General features: G+C 34.5%; 1 protein-coding gene across 9 annotated transcripts in view; it reads left to right on the forward strand.

The window, feature by feature from the left end:
- LOC100734733 (contactin-4) overlaps positions 1-20,969 on the forward strand; it is a 901,708-nt gene that overhangs the window by 561,161 nt on the left and 319,578 nt on the right. For all 9 annotated transcript variants that reach the window (XM_063260279.1, XM_063260278.1, XM_063260276.1 and 6 more), the window contains 2 exons: positions 4,297-4,423; positions 13,177-13,352. In XM_063260279.1, coding sequence (XP_063116349.1) covers positions 4,297-4,423; positions 13,177-13,352 — 303 coding nt within the window. The remainder of the gene's footprint in view (positions 1-4,296; positions 4,424-13,176; positions 13,353-20,969) is intronic.

Raw genomic sequence — 20,969 nt, forward strand, 5'->3', positions numbered from 1 at the left:
TCTGGAATATCTAATACTCTATTTGGGCTGTCTTCACTCTGATTTCTCCCTTGTTCTTTCTCTTAACCATACTTGTGACTTATCAAAAGGCGAAAAATTCCTGTTTCCCTCTCCCCTTAAAAGATCATGAATTTTAATGTGAGTCTATTCTCCTGACTTCTTCATGGCAGGTAAGACTCAGGGGTAACATTTCTCCTTGTTGGGGACCCAACAATAAAAATATTAGGCCTGATGTCCTGTCACTTAAATAACAAGAAATTCATGATTCATTACTTATAAATACAGGAGAGTGGTTACAGCAGGAAAGCTGTGTATATTAGGTGAGGGTAAATAGTATCTATAGGTCAGTGAATAATTAGGGTCTCCCTGAGGTCCCTGCTCCTTGTCACTTCAGTGCAGCCAGGGAAATGTTCACATTCAGCTGCAACCCTGAGTGAGTTTAAGGAAAATCAGACATAGCCACAGACCTTCCATTTTCTCTATGTGTGTCAGATTTATAGTTTTCTGTTCTTGGATGCTTCCCTCTCAACTAGGTCTAGACATGTGCTAAATTACTTCTCTGTTATTAAGCAAAGATTTTTATACTTTCCTTAACAAAAGAAGTTAAGGGCTATATCTAAAGCTAATGTTCTGTTTGGGAAAATGGAGAACTAAGGACAGAAAGGTCTGTATTTTTAGTTTTTAAACTTTAGTGTGTGAAAGAATCATCCTGAGAGTGAGATTAATCAGCAAATTCATGGATACCAGATTCTTCTAGCACAGTGAGTCTGCCTGGGGTTTGAAAAGTGAGCGTGAAATGATGATAATGCAGGTTGTCTACAGTCTAACTTCGGAACATATCAGAGTATTAAACCTTCTTCATTTGCTAAAATGTTTCTTTACCTCTTTGGAATGAAGAGCATAGTATTCTTCTAATTGCATAGAATAGATAACTTGATAAAGCTGAGGATGAGCTTTGACTACTGGTCTTTGACGATGGCAAATATGCAGGTTTGGGGGTGAGTCTTCAACACACATGAAAATCAACTTCACAGCTTGAATACCTAGAGCAAACTTAAAAACTATGCCTTCTAGGACCAACTTTATTACATTTCTGAGGCAGCAATATCATTGTTTTGGTGAAGGGTAACAACATTTTTTTTTAATTTTGTTAAAAATATTACTAAGCCTAATTTAAATATTTAAAAGCTAGTATAACCTGTTTTCTACACCTGAATAGGTAAATTTTCCAAAATCTCCCTCTCCATCTCTGTCAAATCAAATAGGTCATTCATGAAAGACTGTGGATTTTCTTAGATGAGAACCGAAGTATCATTCCCTGTATAATGATAATTTCCAGGCACTAAGCTTGGTTAACCAAGAAAAAAATTAGATGGAATGTGCTATTTATAGTAAATGCAAAGCATCATTATTATCAATTCTTGTTATAAAATACACAGGAAAAAATATCCTTTTTGTTATTTAAATATGGCATGGCTACTCTGAGAAATAGTACAGATGCTAATTCACAGCGCCTCAGCTGTATCCTGGGCAATCATTATTATGTTTTATTCTTAGTTGGAATTACTAGTAATAGACTATATTTCTGTATGAAATTCAAATCAAGGCACATCAATGAATTGAGATGATTGATATTACACACACACACATACATAATTCTGGAATTGGGAACAACAATAGAAATACCATAATTTTTTGTTAGAGAAAAATCCACTGAACTTGCTGTTATATTAGAGATCTTTTTGTTTTGTTTTGTTTGATTTTTTATTTATTTATGTATTTATTTATTTATTTGTTGGTATTTGCAGTCAAACTCAGGACTTTGCACTTGCCAGGCAGGCCCTCGTGCTGCTGAGCTATATCCTGGCCTACATTAGAGATTATGATGAAGGACATTTTTCATTTAACTAGAGGTGCCAAAACTTACTTAATACTTGACAGGTGGAATGAACTAACCCTTGATCAGTAATCTAAATTTGTTTTGAAAATACATGTGTAATCATTGAGAACATGAAATATAAATATCTGAATTCTTAAATATCTGGTTTTAAACCACAAACACTTAAAAAATGTATGCTCATATTTTTTTTCCTGTCCTCTTATTTTAGCTTCTTAGATAAATACTATTTTTTTGTTGAAGTCTCTTATTGACTTGCAATTTTCACACAAGGACTCAGAAGAGAGGGTAGTGGTGTTGTAACTCATGACATTATTGAATGTACATTTCATGTCCATGTACATGTGTATTGTAGGAGAGTTCTCACACAGATTTCACACTTTTAACCAATGTAGATTGGCTAACCTAGTCAAGTCCTGTTATTTTATTGATGGGAAAACTGAGAACTAGTGACATTAAGTTGTTTTCCAGAGGTCCTGACGTTAGTAGTTGACCTAAGGCATTAAATTGCAGTTCATGGTATTTATGAATCTGCTTGTTTTCAAACCAAAATCATGGGCTGTCCCTTCTTCTCTACAAAAATACTCATACTAGTCATCTTGTCTCTTTAATTTTTCTTTTATCAAACCTTAAAATGAAGTTTGTTTCTGCTTCTTACAGTCTGAGTTAAAGTCGCCAAAGAAATGCCAGACTTTACCTAGGTCCAAAACAACATTATTTTCCTCTGTCCTTATCCAGCTAAATGGTTTCATTCTGACCTTTTCACCTATCAAGAAAAGGTTGATTATAAAGGTTTTCCAGGATTGTAGTTGAAATTCATACCTTTCAAAGTACTCATGTCTAGGAGATGGTGCAGGGTGATAACCCTTAACACTTCACATTTTAGCCACTGGTACTTCTGTCTCTAACTTATAAGACAATGCCATATAAACTAATTGAATACAATTAAATGTGGGAAAAATGCTTTGAATAGAAAAAAATATTTATGAACCTGTATAGCGATATCTCTGTACTTGACATCATGGGGGATATAAATGTGGGTATGATTACTATAATGCTTTCAAGGAGCTTATAATCCAAAGAAGGGAAAACAAAGACTCAAACACACTTGGTGGAAAAAGACAAGTGTCTGTGAGGAGATAGCATTTAAAAACTACATGACTAATGGAAAAGGTAAAGACCTGAAAAAAATTCTAGGGAAAAAAACTTGAAGAACAAAAATCACTTGCAAGTATAGCAAGATCCATTTTTGAATATGTATGTGTATATTCTAGAAGCATATTGACTCTGTAGTGGTACTCGTGTACAGCTTGCAGATTACTGCAGTCTTTAAACTTTGTGACGATTCAAGGACAAAATAAGTTTCATGCATCTGGTTTCTCTTATTGAGAGAAAGAATTTAGAAATGCACAGATATCTGCCTTTGCTGCATCCTCCAAGCACATCATCTGTGAAGTCAAATCATCAAAGCTGATAATTTGAACATCAGATTGTAGGTTGTATTTCATTTCCTACATAGATATTTTAAGGAAGCCTTATATAAGTGTTTGTGGTGGGGGAGATTTTTTATGGGACAAAATACCCAACGCCCACAGCTCAAAGGAGGAGGGTTTTAGTTTGGTTACAGCCCATGTTTGGCTTGTCTGAGGCAGAAACAACATGGTAAAAGGGCCAGGTGAAGGAAAGCTGCTCATCCCAAGGTCACCAGGAAGCAGAGGGCAAAAGGAGGAACTAGGGAGAGAGAAACGTACCCTTCTATGTCACACCACCAGAGCCTGCCTCCTCTCACCATGTCAACCTCCTAATGACACAGTTTACTATTACTCATCAGTAGATCAGTCCTCTGATAAGAACTGCATCCCACCTTCTGAAAGCCACACCTCTGAACATATGAGTCTTTTGGGGGACATTCAAGATTCAAACAAAGCATATATAAACAATGTAGAGCTATTTTTCATTACTTTTTTTTTAAATCATCGTTGCTTGTTTCCAACTATAGTCTTTCATTATAAAGTACAAAAACGTTAACTTTATGACATTGCACAGTCTTTCAAAATGACAGCAGCACAAAAGGGTGTAGGAGGCACACAATATGAATAAAGCAAAGGGTGTGTCCAAGGCAGCTAGAACAACAAGAGGTAGAGGAAAGAGGGGAGACGCCAGACAGTCTGCTTTGGAAGTTATGAGAACATAAGTGATTAGTATGACATAGGGAAAGCCTTTCTCTTCACTTTTTAATAGACCACATGAAATTACTCTTCGGTGGGAGATTTCTTCCCGTAGTTGAAGCTGACTCTTTTGCACATCACTATTATTTTTTATTTTCATGATTGTATTTTGCTTACGGATCCTATTTGGAATACGTTCTTCATTCTGGACGTTTTCTCTTTTTGTTTCAGATGACTACACACTGCATGGCCCAATTTTTATTCAAGAACCAAATCATGTAATGTTCCCTTTGGATTCTGAGGATAAAAAAGTGAAGCTTAATTGTGAAGTCAAAGGAAACCCAAAACCTCACATCAGGTTTGTTGATTTAAAAGTATGTGATTCCATGAATATAGTTTGTATTATTAAAATCAGAAAGTGTTACAAGGTACTGATTACATAAAGAATTTCTTAAAAGGCATTTTAGGATATCCTGAGACTCCTGAGAAGATGCTGATTTTATGAAAAGGTAAGAATCTCACTTCTGTCTCTGGTAGTACTAGGAATTAAGCATTCTGACTGACCCTCTTTTTGACCACCTTAACAATCTTTCATACTATATTTTTAGTTAAAAGTGCCATTTTAAAGTGAATCAGTAAAATGTTAAGAAAGTAAGTAATACTTAGAAATCCTAAGAGTAAATAGGTTTGGAACCTAGTGAATTAAACTGTACATGAAAGGCAGTTTTGAACTTAATGAAGTAAATGACTTCATGAGTACCACAGTCATAAGACAGAGCCTGGACTCAACTAATGGGAGGCTCTAACCTGAAGAGACTCCCCAGAACAATAAACATGGACAAGAAATAAGTTTGCTTTCCAAAAGTACTGTCAAGCACCAGAAATTACTCATTTCAAACCTTGAGTATGAGTGTTTTTCATAGAAAATGAGATATAAGAACTGGGGATGTAGCTCAGTGACACAGCACCTGCCTGGAAAGTGCAAAGTCCTGAGTTTGAGTCCTGATACAAGAGAGAGAGAGAAAGAGGGAGAGAGAAAAAAAGGCGGGGGGGGGGAGAGAGAGAGAATTAATAAACTTTAAGACAAGCCTAAGAAAATCATCCAAGCAGAAAAGATAAGAGAAACAGAACAGTAGACAAAGAGCCTTGAAACAGATGAAGCCAGAGACAGAAACTGATATCATCTGTTCCGGAGGAAAAGGTAAGGGAGGAAAAGCAAGAACAATACACAAAAGAAGACTCAGAATGTTTCCACACTGACAGAACCTTGAGGCCCACCGATTTACAAAGTGTGATAGACACCAAGCAGTACAAATGAAAATGAAGGCTTATCTAGAAGAGCAAAGCAGCAGGACTCTGACTCAAAAAATGATCATAGAAGTAGCCAGAGTTTTATTACCGGTATTCTGCAAAGAGACGACAATTAAACTGTCAGTGGCTTTCTCAATAGCAACAACAACAACAACAAAAAGAGGCAGAATATAGATTCTTCAATATACCAAGACAATTTAACTGTCAAATTTATAGATGACAGAAAAAGAGAACAAAGAATGACTGTTATTCAAAAGAGAAAAAAAAAATTATGAAGGCTTGTGAGGATGAAAAGGAAAGGGAACACTTCATGCTTTTTTTTTTTAATGGTACCAGGGATCAAACTCAACACTTACATGCTGTTGGTAGGAATTTGAATTAGTATAGCCATTATGAATAATTGTATGTAGTATCCTCAAAAAACTAAAAATAGATCTTCATATGATATAGCTACTCCACTGCTGAAGATAGCTCCCAAAGAAAATCAGTGCATTAAAAAGGTACTTGTTTGCTTTAGTATCACTCACAGTAGCCAAGATATGGAATCAGTGGACGTGTCCACCAACAAATGAAAGAATAAAGACAAATGTGGTCAACATACAGTGAAACATTAGATACCTGTGAAAAAGAATGAAATCCTGTCATTTTTGCAATGTTGGTAGAAATGGGAGACATAATGTTAGGTGAAAGTCAAGCAGTGAAAGACAAGTGCTGCATGTTTTTACTTGTATGTGGAAACTGAAAGGTTGCTCTCAGAGAGGTAGAGAGTAATGTAGTAGTTAATGTAGATTATATATAGAGAAGAGGGAAGAGGAGATAATGAGGGCTTGGATAACAAGTCCCAAAATGCATGGGCTAGGGGGAGTAAGTTTTAGTATTCTATCGAACACTAGGAAGACTGCAATTGAAAATGACTTGTCATATGTTTTAAAACAACTGGAAAAGAGTTTAACTGTTCCCAACACAAAGAAATGTTAATTGCCTTTAGTGTGCTATATGCATGTGACAACTGTGTGTCATATGCTTGTATCAAGCTGTCACACTGCACTCCTAAATATGTACAGATTTTATGTCAGAAATTAAAGAAAGGAGAACAAATAAGGATGTCTTCAGGCAGATAAACTTAATAAATTTAATTCCTGCACTTTGCTAAATGAAATCTTAAAAGACACACCCTGAGGCAGCATAAAAATGCTCCTAGAGAGAAGATTCAAGTTATAAGAACAAATTCTAAGTAACTAAAGTGCTAATATCAGTAATTCCTCAAAAAGATTGATTGTACTAAACAGTACCATCCTGTAAAAATAAAAGGTAGAGATGTTAAAATTGATGGCAATTTTAGAAATACATTGAAAAGAGATATCCTAGACAAGGGATTATCCATATAGTTAAGAAGATTACATATACACAAAAACTAGTTTTGAGGGAATATAAGATCTAAATAGGTCACTTAAAATACTTTTAAAATAAAATGGGCATACAAATTATGACTTTGAATGTGGAAAAGATTTCTAAGATTAAAGAAAATAAGGCTCATAATAGAAAATATTTCGCTTCATTAATATTGAGAATTTCTTTTCAGCAGAATATCCCAAAATAAGCAAAATGACCAACTTCAGATTGGGGAAGATACTCTAATGAATTTGTCATTAATAGATAGAATTTTTAAAGAATTCCAACAAATTAAAACATAGAAAATAAGTACTGGAAATATTAGCAAAATACTTGAGCAGGCCTATAAAAATGAAGTCCAAGTAAGCAGTAAACATATAAAAAATTTGTCAATCTCATTAGTGAATAGAAATATGCAACTAATTACAAAAGGACACACTGTTTCATACTTAGTGGACTGATAAAAAGTTGTAGGGCTGACATGTTGGTGACAGACTCCTTGAACATTGCTGATAAAAATGTAAACTGGTAAAAGTTCCTGAAATAGTAGAAACATTCTCTAGAAAAGTTAAAGGTACACATATCCTATGGTCCAGTGAGTATAGTCTCATAATATATTTGGGAATAAACATAACCTGTTGCATTCATGCAAAGTATACCCACGTGCAGTAGTGAAAATGAGAGAATTATAGCTGCATGTAAAACAATTTTAAAGAAACAGGGCATGTCACATCTGAAAGCGTGGCATATCGTTCCATGTTTATAAGGTTCAATAGCCATTCAGATGGAATGGTTGCTTAAGGTATAGAGAACTTCACCTCTGCATTCCTGATGTTTTCAGCAGGTCCTGAAAATTAAACTAACATAAAACAGGTCAACAGGAAAAATAAGCACACAAATTTATTTAATACCAGTTTTATGTGACATGGTAATCTTCACTGGCAAAAGAAGACCAAAAGATATAATTACTGAATACATGTAATGAATTGTGAGAAGATAACTGAATTATGTAGGAGACCAAAAGAAAATATTTAACAACGCCTGCACAGAATATTTCTGTTTAAGTTTCTTGTTCATGATAAAAAGTATGGTAGTTTCCTTCTACTATAGGGAGGACATCTTTCACGTGCAAATTTATCTTCTAATTATTTGGAACTTAATGAAGAATAGGGTGATTTTCTTGGGCCTGCTGTTTTCCAACTACCCTTAACCCAATTATTCAACAACAATATGTTTTGTACCATCATGTTCTGAGATCTTTCATGGGATGTTTACATTTGTGATCAAATCATTTTAAAATATGGAAATTATATTAGTCATCTTTCCTGTCACTGAGATAGTACACATAACCCAATGGTGAGGTTTAATTTGACTCATGGCTTTATTGAGTTCAGTCCATGGTTGGCTGGTCCAAGTGAGAAGCATTGTGTAGAAAGGTATGGTAGAGCAAAGATGTTCATTTCATGATATCCAGGAAGCAAAGCAAGGGGACTGTGCCAGAGAGGAATGAACAAGAGACGAGTCACATACCGTGCCAACATGATGTACCCAGACACACGCAGAAATGTGCTTTACTAAACCCCTGGATGGCAATCATATTGACAGCCACCTTAACTGTAACACAAGTGAACAAACCAAAACTGAAGATTATAACTAACTGTCTTGGTTACTTTTCTCTCATTGAGACAAAATGCCTGACATCAAAAGTTAAAGGAGGAAAGTTTTATTTAGCTTACAGTTTGTGAAAGTTTCAGTGCATACTCAGCTGGCTCCAAGGCAGAGTGGCACATGTCAGAGGGCAACAGTTCAGGGCTGTGGAAAACAGTAAAAGCACAAGAGCAAAAGAGAGGGGCATGAGAAAAGACTCTTTCTGTCCCTCATATTGTGTGCAGTCTCTCCACCCGAGGATGGGTGTAGCAGTCACACTCACAATGCCAGCATTGATCACAGACTCTAGAAACCTGCCACCATGACTGCATGAGGTTTTGAGGGTGAATCCAGACATAAAGCAAATCCAGACACTAACCATTGAGAAAGTTAATTGATGTAGGGAACTTCAACCATAAAATATTGGTATTATTTCTTTTCTCAAGCACAAATCATCATTTTCTCATAATTCTTTATAACTTACAATGTTTGTAAGTATTCTTTAGCATCTATTCAAATTTAATGATAAAGAAATATATATATATATATATATATATATATATATATATATATATATAGTATGGAAGAAATTGGAGTCATCAGAAAGAATCCACAGGAGAAATGTGATTTAAGCCAACACAATTAATTTTCAAGTAGACAGAAAGGAAAAATATTCCCTAAAGGTCAAGGAGAGTAATATCACCATAATGGATATCCCTTTAGTATTTAATTTATATATTCCTTCCTTCATATATTTACTTTATGAAACACTGTACCATTCATCAACAAATCAAACTACTATTTTTCAAACTGTAAATCCCTGGAGTTGGCTCAAGGATTCCCTGGGGTGAAAAATAGCAGTCTAGGGGCTGGGAATTTAGCTCAGCGGCATAAGCACCTGCTTTGCAAGCAGGCAGTCGTGAGCTCGATCCCTGGTACCGATAAAAACGAAAAAGACAAAAAAAAAAAAAATAGCAGTCTGCACCCAAGATTTTATCTTAGCAGCTCTGCCTTGGACTCTGAAAAATATATCAATTAGGAAATATACCTAACCACTATTTTGAACAGCTACAGTGTACTGGGTAGCCCACAAAGCTTGAAGTATTCAAAGATTTGTATATTGTAACACATTCTATTTGTATGATTGCTAAGCAGTTGCCTAGATGCAATACTGTGATACAAATGTGGAAGAGTATGTCTTAAGTTCTAGAGTAACCTACAGAAGAGTCTAATTTAGGAAAAGGAAATCAGGTACCACTGAAGATTTCAAAGCAAAGGTGATTCTGTAGTGCCAAATACAACTGATCTTTTACCATATGGATAGTGAAAAGAAGTGCATTCCAGAAATTATAAAGCAACTCTTCAGTTAAAGTGGGTCCTAGAATTAGAGTAAATACACGATTTATTATCCAAAATAGGAAACTCTTGAAAGTGAAAAAAACCTATTTATAATTCTAAGACAGCAGTTGTAAATTTAGTACTGTCCTAACAAACCAGAATAATTTTTATAGTACAGTAAATTTGAGACTTAAGCAAGTAATTTAAATTGTATTGTTCAGTAAAAATAAGTGAAAGACAAAAAGGCTTCTAGGTATAAAAGTGAGTTAACTGATCCCAATTTCAGTACAAAGCCAAAAGTCAGTTCAGATGTTAACTATAAATAAAACCAAAATTTGAAGAAGAATTTGACAAGTTGCTGCTTTATTTTTCCTCAAACTGTGACCTTTAACATTGTTTTTGTAACATGGTATATATATATATATATATATATATATATATATATATATAGTCTTTATTTGTTATTTAAAACAAATCCCGGAACAGAAACCTATTATGGTTTTAAAGATTGCCAGGAAAGGCTTAGAAGAAAACTTCAGATCAAATGTACCAACAATTCCCTACACTGGTAAAAAGCAGAAGAAATTCCAAAGTAAGCTCTCCATAGGGATCTACAGCATCAGACCTTTCTCTTAGACACCCCATTGACCCCTTTTCTTTGTGTTTATTTCTTCAACTGAGTCTTTTTTTTCCCATTGTATCCTGCCCCTCAATTTTGAAAGGATTGACCCAGATGCAGAAAAATTTAAGAAGTTTTCACTTGTGCCAACTTCACTTGTATTAAAGTTCCCTAAGGAAAGATGACATTACTTATTTTACTCAGCATCCTTTTCAGACTGAAGAAACATTGAAGTACTTGGTTGGAGTAGTTTTGCTGTGAGGTTTGTATTCAACTGAGTTGGCAGAGAACACATTCTAAATCAGAAAGGCCTTGTCCTTCCCTTAGTGCCAAATTCAAACAGTTAACAGAAAAGAGGGCTTTGCTACAGCAAACCCCAAGGATAGCTTTAAAGTCTGCAAAATCATTCCTTGCATAGCTTCAAAGTATCAGTGCATGGTTGTACACAACCATGCTCTCTGGAGAGAATCTAATCGTGATAGACCCCCAAAATTCAGAAATAAGCTTATAAGAAAACAATCTGCCTTTCCCCTTGGGGAAAATCTCTAGTTTGCTCCAAATGAGCATTGCCTCTATATTACCAGTGCTTAAAAGATTGCTCAAACATTGAAAGTGTGTGATTTTTTCAAGAGTGTTTCAGTATGCAATGAGATAAACAATTCAGGGCAATCCACATTCAATTGGAATGAACACTGACTGCACTGCAATAAAATTTCCTATCATGCTTTGTAATGTAGACCCAACTGCATTTCTCAGAAATCACTTTATTTTCTAAGCAATCCCATTTTCTTTGCTGTTCGTATGTAAAAGCAAGCAATAAAGTAAATTAACGGACTTCCTGCACAGCACTGTGGTTGAGATGAGTAGTATAGGCAAACCTACGGAAATTATTTCCACAACCACTCTTCTACAAAAGACTCACACGGTCCCATTCCCAAATTCCATGCTCTGCTTTCAGCTCACATTACCTTGCAATTTCCTCTTTGAGGTCTTAGATTTGTCATATTAAATTGTTCAACTATCATTTGAGCTGAGAGTTATGGCCAAGACGTGATCAGCTGACTAGAAACAAATGTCTGAAGCAGGCAGGTCAGTTCTAGAGATTCGTGTGCAGGCAGCACTGCTGAAATATAACTCTAGCTCTTCTGTTTATCGCTTATTACTTTTTTGTCTGTGTCAGAGCACAGACTGTTGTACCTAAAAACATTGTCAGTTTCTAATATTCACCTTCTTATAAGCAAACACATAAAGAACTGTGTCCTGTTTTGTGCTTCTTGGTTGCTTTCCCTAACCCACCTCTCCTGCTTCTGTGGTTTTATATTTCAAAAACACAGATGCAAATAAACATATAGTGCTCTGCTATGGTATGTTGAGTTCATGAGCTGTGCATACTCAAAGCTCAAATATCTAGGAAAGAAGTAAAGTATTTAATTAAATTCATCAATGTTTATTGAGCACATTGAGAGAGTCTACTTCTGGACGACCAAAATGAGAATGCAGAAGTGCTTAGGCAAACTTTTTACAGTGGAAGCAAAATTCTTAAAGGAGCAGAGAGACTTCTTTAGAAATGTGGACAGCTCTGATTACTTTCCACTAGGCACATGGAAGAAGACTTCATTGTAAACTGTGTCTTTTAAGACTGAGTTTGAAGTATGAGAAAAATCTTGGCAGAAAGAAAAGACTACTTCTGTGTACTTTTGTTTTCACTGACTGGTATCAATTATCCAATATCTTCAAAATAAGTGTCCTGCATTTTTTTTTCATTTAAATCCTTTTGCAATTATGAACATACAACCAGATCACCCTTCTAAAGGATGTACAACAAAAGTGCCTATGCATTGGTTTGAATCAGTTTCCTTTGTGCTTCATTGCTTTATTTTTGATCTCCCAATGTGATTACTATTGCTACCAATTATGCTGTTTTCATTAACTACAGTGTGAGTACTACGTGGAATTGTGCATAAAGAAAGAAGATACTCATTGAATTCTGTTAATGCAAAAGTTTATAAGTATTCAAATGACTTCCTGGAAGGTGATTTGGTTAAGATAAGCTCTTTGAATGGCGAGGATATAGAAATAAAATTGAGGATCTTTTAACTAAAGTTTCACGATTGAAATATGTGAGTCCCACTAAAACTAGTTTATTGGGTTACCTACTATGGCAGTATTCACAGGTGATCCCAACAAATACACAGAAGGACAACAAAACAGTCTTTGCTTCAGTCACCTCATAACCTGACTTTCAGTTTACTGGGATGCTCTGAGTGAGAGTGGCTAAGGAGATCTTCAGAGTGATCCCCAAACTAGCTCTAGATCATTAGATTTCTCCTTCTTGGCAATCAGTCACTTCACTCACGTTAAAGATAGTATCAGAACAACTGTGCTGCAGTTTCATCAAATACTCAGCAATCTACCTGCAACTAGTGAATCATGTCACCCATATAGCCCCATTTAAAGAATAACTGCAACCTAGATAAAATAGCTTTAGTGAGCCGCTCTGTTTGAAGAAAGTTGCACCAGGTGCTATGGGAAATCCACTCTGTGCAAAGAGGGTTTTAAGGAGCAAAGTAGTCACAGAAACAGGTGTTAAAAATGTATTATTGTTACTTACTTTAAAGGACGTGCTCTTTCTATAAGCACTTACAATGTCACCATTGCTGGGTGGAGCATTCTCTGTTTTTAGCCACGCTGTAGGAACTTTACAAAGGATATTTCATGTGATTTATGTTTTTTCATATATTTTAAACAATTCAAACATGGATTAATATTACAAAGCTTTATCTACTGGCATTTTTATACTATAGGTGGAAGTTAAATGGAACAGATGTTGACATTGGAATGGATTTCCGCTACAGTCTTGTTGAAGGCAGCTTGTTGATCAATAATCCCAATAAAACCCAAGATACTGGAACGTACCAGTGCATAGCATCAAACTCGTTCGGCACAATTGTTAGCAGAGAAGCAAAACTTCAATTTGCTTGTAAGTAGCATTTATGTGGTACTGTGAATGTTTCTGTGAGTTTTTATGGCATTGTATTAGTAAGCTTTTAGAACAATTTCTTTTTTAAAAACCGAAGGAGTCCCTCGGCTTTGAGACTTTAATTTTGTAACTTGAACACCTATTTCTAAGAGGACAATATTTAACTCATCAACTAGTAGTTTCTTAGTGTTAATATTTTTCTTTGAAACTATGTATTACCTCTACCCTTTTTTCTGTTTTGTGTTGTTTTTTTCTTTAAATAAAAAAAGAGAGTTTATTATATGACCTTCATCTGTTTTTCACATTTGGGAAATATTTGTAGGATAAACTATAAATGAGTAAGAAGATACATTTTTCTGCTTCTTTAGGTAGTTTATTTGGTAATTTGATTCTGTGGTACCTTATATACAAATAAACTTACATACATTGAAATTTATACATATGTAAATTTATGTACATGGTACACATATTTTAAGTAGTATGTTTTTTAAAAAGCAATGGAGTTGCCAGTAACCTAGTAGTCGACTATAAAGCTCACAGCTTTCATATTACACAGAATATGAAAAAATAAAATAACAACTAAAGGTAGACTTTAATCATTACCTTTTATATTTCTAATTTAGAACATTAAAAAACAAATAACTGTCTCTTAAGACCACTTTTCAATGAAAGTTCATGAGTATATGAAAAGAAAACCAGAATGTAGAAATAAATATAGAGTCCAAGAGTATGAACAGACAGTAAATATTGGAGTAGAGAGGCCTCTAATTAATGTGCTGTTATATTTTTCTAGGTTTATATATTTGAATATAATTTTATATTTCCTTGTGTGAAATCTCAACTATGTAACTGTATCATAAATTTCAAAAGTACTAAGTCTATTGGTAAAAACACTGTAGAATATCATTGTTTATGAAATCTTCTCCAGGAATTCAGTATGAAACATACCTAATAACCATTGTTGTTTGGTGACATTTTTATTAGTTAAGAAATGAATTTTCTGAGAAATAATGTATATAAAGAATTTCAGGTTTATTTTGTTTGGAAATGTCTCTTCAGATGCTCTTGTAAATATTCTTAGCTCCTCAGGATAACAAAAAAAAACAGTATTATCTGGTTAAGTGCTGTAGAACCAGTGTGCTTATTCCTCATGGTTTCAGTAAATGAGTCTTTCTGGATTTATTTTAGAAGATAATCCAGAATCATGGATGTTAAGAACAGGGGAAAATATCAATACTCAGTAAATCTCATAATGCTTTGATTTTTGTATTCTATAGTAGAAGACGATTTAACAGTAACAACAAAAACAGAGCCTTTCATTTTTTAAAGCTACATTTAAAAATCAAAATATCTACCTTGGGTGCTATTTTGGTAAATGAAAGTTCAGGAATCTTTACTATCAAAGACGTCAGAAAGACAGGATCTCATATTCAAGAATAATCATTTAATATAACAGTTTACCCCCAAGGAAATGTTTCCTGACTCATTTTGTGGTAAGTTTGCCTGAGGACTGGTATTTGGAATCCACCTCATTTATTGTACATCACCAGTAAAACAAGCATTCCTTACCCATGGCCCCATTCAGTTTGGAAAATTCTAATGGTGAAGAGTTCATCTGCTCATCATAAAGCATCCTGACCTAGAGTAGGCTGCAAAAGTATAATACAAAAATAAACCAACGTCTTCCTTAAAATTGAATCAGATAATATCACATCTGTATCACTTTCATTTCTAATTCTTACTATATGATGCTGGTTAGGCTTTAAATATATGAAAATATATATTGTTCCATAATTATTTTCTTTTCCAAGTACTAGTCTGAAGCCATCTTCTTCATAACACAAATATGTTAATTCATCTATTAAATTGACCTTTTAGGAATGCACACAATTCCATTCATGTGACTTGACCTTTGCAGATAATACTAAATACTGTAGCTTCCCATATGAAATATTTTCACTTAATGTGGCTGACACCAATGTTCATTTTTTTAATGAACTGGTCTTGTATTGTAGACTCACTTTGAACATATAGTCAGGTAGAATAATGATTTTTAATGAATTTCTATTAATCCAGAGCTATCCGTATTATTTTATTACTCTAAATTCAGAATATCATATTTACTCCCATTAAGTTCACTTTGTAATAGTGACCCTTTGTTCCACTACATTTGAAATTGTTTTAAATCTTTTTTTTACCTGACATATTGATTGTTCCTCTAGTTCATTGTCAATGGAAAATTTGATAAGTATATGTCCATTTGAAATAACTAATACAACATGTTGACCAGGGCAGGGCAGCGTGCCATCTTCAGAGAACTTCCACTAACATGCTATCAGACCTTTAAATCTATGTTGTTTGCACATGCTTATTCAACAAGTCACAAATTTAGCTAAATAGTCTGTAATTAATCCCCAATTTTCCTTACTTATTCTTCAAGTAATAGAAGTCTTTGCTTAGTGCTGGTCAAAACCAATCTGTACCATTTCTAAAACATTTACTCCTGCCTGGTATCTCTACATTTTCAAACCCTTCTTTTGCCATTTATCGTAAGACAATCCATGTTTTTAAAATGTAAATTAGGTCATTTAACTTTCCTGCTTATGCCTTCTACTACACTTAGAAAATATCTCAAATTCATTACTATGTCTCATTTTAGTTTTTCAAAGTGATGAACTATTTTTTGTACTAGAGCCCACAAACTTTCACTCATTCTTTCTGTATGCTTTTCTCTTGATCTTTTACACAACTGACCTCTTATAATCCTCAGTTCTCAATTTAGGTGCCATCGTGCAAGAGACAATTTTCCTACCTCCGTATATAACTGAACAAGACGTTCTTACCATTTTATCTCCTTTCCTCTGCCCACTTTCCTCTAACCCTCTACTTCTCTATAACAAAATCCTCTATTTCTTTTAGCATGATTTAATAAAATGTGGAAAGATCTTGTATTTTTTTTTCTTACTTATTATTGTCTCTTCTGATAGAATCTAAATTCTAAAATTCCTGAGACTGTGTTGCCCATGATATGTCTCCAGAGTCTGCGATAGTGTGTGTAGTAATAAAGATATGCATTTATTAGATGCCCATTTGGGAACACAAAATATATGTATAACGTTCATTTGGGGATGATGCACCCTGTACACCCTAGGCCAGGGAGAGCAAAACTTTCCGAGCTCTCAGTGATACAGTCTGCTCTGGTACAATTGTCATAGATTCACCAGCACTGCTCTGACATTTGCTGGAATTCAGTTTCACTATTATCAATCTAGAGTTTCTAGCCTTTTAAAAAAATCTCCTAAACTTTTTAAATAAAGAAAACAAATTTTCAATTTGTTAGGATAAAATGCTTTTATTTAGTAAGTAAATAAATCGGAAGCAAGACAGTGACATCATTTGAACTTTTCTGATTTCATTCACCATGAGCCTTTTCATAATCATGGATGGGGAAAATGTTACTTTTTAACTGTACTTACTGTGCTGTACTATACAAATGAGAATCTTTAAGGTAATTCAAATGTGTGTTGGCCTACACTGTTTTAAAAAATGAAATTGAAGATTTAACTAACTGAATTATTTATTTATTATTATTCAAACCTTCAGTTCCTAGTTCTGTGTAGCCTGGCACTCGTCTTCCTCAGACCAGCCGTATTCATGAGAGTGCCTCCCTTCATCATCTTGAAACATGTTACACTTTTCCATTCTCATTTATATACTTTGAGTAATATTATCCATAGCAGAGTCTTATAATCTAGACATACTTATTTTCATTTTGTGCAATATTTTTAGAGATTCCCATGCTGTGTTTCTTGATATAATTTGGTAATATCTTGCTTAGCACTTAGCATTTTTCAGTTGAACTAAGTCAGAAGCAAGATTTGTAATTCAGTAGTGATGACGTTTCTAGTATTCTTCTTTTTCTCCTCTAAAAGTTTAATATCTTTGGGATTGAAACTCTTTGATTAAACAGGCAATTCATAATTTAAGGTTCTTTTTATGAAGTACGGACATTTTCAGAAGCATGTATTATTGTAATGTAATTTGGAATACTTTTTGTTTTTCACTTCCCCTGCAATATTGAGCCACCAGCAATCAATCACTTCCCTTTTTGCCACTGAGCCTGTTGTATACCTCTTGTACTATTTAGTCTTTCTATTTTACCTGGGACAACAAAATTTGATTGACTGCATAATTTGCCCACTGCCTGGCACTTAAACTCATAATGATTGTTGAGTGAATAACTACATAAGAACTAGATGCTAAGTCATTGGGCATAAAGAATGAGTTGAACTACTGAAGTTCTTTCTAATGATCCTTTGGAGAGGTTTGGAGGTGCAGACACTCCAAACTTTTTTTTATACACTTTGAAATTGTATAAAGGACAGTTGATATCTGAGTTTCAGCTCACCATGTATGTTGTGAGGAGAAGGCTTCACCTATAAAAAAGAAGACACTTATTATGGAATGCATCAAACATGTCATCCCTGTTCATTTGTACCCTGGAAAGTCAGCCTGGGACTATGCCTAGCTCCAGCAAAATGTCTAGAGAAAGCTTTCTTTTCAACTTAGGTGTGTCACTCCAGCCCTCAATAATTACATCTTTTCTTCCAGCCAGGGAGAAAAGCAAGTGGAATGTTGTTAATTCTTCATGACTAGCTGAATCAGAGGACAAGGCAAGAGTGGAAGGAATCTCAGTTTATTATATTCACGGGTATGGCAGGATGTCGCAGAGGCTGTGTCTGTCCAGAATCCCGAGCTCCAGCTTCATCCAGCTTGCTTCTGTGCTCTTCAGGCAAGCATCCCAAACTCGGTCTGCTTGAGAGTCACTACGCAGTCTCTCAGCAGAGTTAATTTTTATCTGACATACACACATGGATATTTTAAAAATAAATTTTAATACACACATCTCTACTCCCGAAACACACAAATCATTTTTCTAAAGTTTGAAATGTAGCTTTGAGAACCTGAGTTACTGCATTGGCTAACTTCCAATGTAATGGAACGCTCCATTTCATTTGATGTGTCCCATCATATCAGGAGGAAACAAACATCTTGTCCGCGCTGCAGGATAACCTCACTTTCCTCTCAGTTATTTTGAAGATCATATTGAAAAGCTTATGTGAAATCCCAGAATAGTTTCTAGTACAAAAAGTTATGCGTTAACTGCGCCTCTGTTTTCCTTTTTTCTTCTCTTTCTTTCCTCTTACTCCCTCTTGTCCCTTATTTTTGTAACAAGAATACTGTATACTAGCGTGTTTTAAAACACTATTTCTTTTGTATTTTAATTTTTTTTTCTGTTTAAAATAGTAAAAAAAAAGAATAGTTACCCATTTTTAAAGCTTGGATATAGTTGGTAAGAGCACAGATGCCTTGGAGTCAAAGTCAGCTCCTCCTGTGTCCGTGTGACCTTGGACCAAGAATGCTCAACTTCTGTTTTTCACCCATAAGTTAGGGATTGTTTATAGCACCTGCATTGCTCTGTGGATCAGGCACATTAGCATTTGTAAGACTCTCTTCATTGTCTGGCACACAAGATAGACTTCATAAACGTCAGCTATCAAGTAACTTTTGTTACTTCATGTTAGTTGTTATGCTAAGTATTTTAGAAACATAGCACAAAGAGATATATAGACCATTACATTTTTTGGAGATAAAGACAATGAGGATTATTAATAAAGTGAAATAACTCACTGAAGATTTAGGAATATGAACAGCCTAGCATGAAAATCAAGTCACTAATTCCTGAGCAGATGCCCATTAGGTAGCATTTTACATATATGATTCGCCCCACACCATTTAAAACATACTTTCCTAGTAGAATTTACATGAAAACCATATATTGGTTGTCTGATAAAATATTTGCTTTATAGATTCAAGTTTAATTTTTCATTTCCTTTGTAACCTTTGATATGAGAATTCATCCATTTTTTTGTTTTTAATTTTTTTCTTATAACCATTCTTGACATCATCAATTGTTGATTTGCTGTTAACATCTAAAAGAAAAATGTTCTCTACCACAATTATGCGTATATTTGTGGCTCTAATTTTGATATAATTGATTTTAGGTTTCATAAATGAGAATAATTAATAACAATATTTCTGCTCTACAAGTTAAGATGAAGATTTCCAGTTTCTTTCAAGTAGACTATAAAACTACTTGTGAATATTGATATTTTATGATAAATAACTCTGGGTTGGTAAACTATTTATCCCCAAGTGGCAAATGACATAGTATTATAAGTTTCTTACTCCCATATCATTCCTCCTGCATATGTGAAAAAGATGCACTTTAAATGTAGACTATTATAAAGAGCTTCCAAGAGAATAATAACTTCAGCTCTTAGCCTGTCAAATTCTTTCTTTCATAAACATTGTTGGGGGCCTTCTTCCTGCAAGTGCAGCTGTTTTATAATGGATCACAGTTGGAAAACAAAAGACAAGTTAAACTAGTCAACATCCCAGCCAATGGATGCCTATAATTCGGTTGAATTACCTCCAGAACATTCATGGTAAAAGTAACTAATGGGCATGGGTAAAGTGGTATTACTCTGGAGGAAGAAATGGATAATATTTGTACTTATGGTTTTATCCGTTGAGACCTCCTGAGAGTAGGAGAGGAAATCATATAGGTGATCGTTCACATCCAGTGTACCTCCCTCCTGAGGTTGTGTTGTGGAGAAGAGGACAGAAGAGAGAAACTATTTTTTAAGTAAAAGAGGTAGAGTAGAGGTGATAAGTGAAAGGAAGCTGTAGGAAGCTTTGGCTTTCCTCTGACTTCAAATAATGTATCTGGATGAGTAAAGCAATTCAGTAAAACAGCCCATTTTGAGGTTAACTTTTAGGGAGCTTTATCAGTTGTGTGTCAGCCAATTAAAAAAAAATAACATCAAGTGTGTGTACAGCAATTCTTAGACAGGCTTATGAAAAATATCTTCATCATTTCTTCAGCCACCGTTGTGTGAGTTTTTCTTAATTAGGACCTAATGTCAGCTATAAAGGCACTACTGACTGTTGTAATGTTGATGATAGAAAAAAATACTACCTCGAGGATGTTGTATTTATACTTGGGATTCTGGCAACCTGGTTTCTGAGCCTTGGTCATTGGTTCTACTTACTGAAATTTTAAAATGTTCATTTTTAATATCAGTAACTAGCTTGTCATTTTCAGTTAAAGAGTGAAATACACAGTCAGCCAGATCAATAGCTGGGAGTTTGGTAGATGGCCAAACTCATGACTGAGTTGACTAATTTTTAATTAGGAAGGCTGCTTATATACAGACAAACTTTTGTTTCTGAGCAATAAATTGTTGATAGATGACTGTTTAAATAAGTAAATGTGAATATTTAGATCAATTAAACCTTAATGAACACGGGAACTTTAGGAACATTTAAATTTTAAAATTAAAAACATACATCAATGCAAGTTTTAATGTTCAATAAAAGAATAAAAATTTCTCCTCTGACAAGTGAGAAGAAATGAAACCAAAGTTTATCAAGTTTCTTTATTTGTATATGCCTTTTTTTTTTTTTCTGAAGACAGGGTTTTGCCACACAGTTTAGATTGACTTGAATTCACTTTGTAACCCAGGCTGGCCTTGAAATTGAAGTGATCCTCCT

The sequence above is a fragment of the Cavia porcellus genome, unplaced genomic scaffold (assembly GCF_034190915.1).
Source record: "Cavia porcellus strain 051 isolate PalLab524CR breed Dunkin Hartley unplaced genomic scaffold, mCavPor4.1 scaffold_13, whole genome shotgun sequence".
Classification (NCBI taxonomy): Eukaryota; Metazoa; Chordata; class Mammalia; order Rodentia; family Caviidae; genus Cavia; species Cavia porcellus.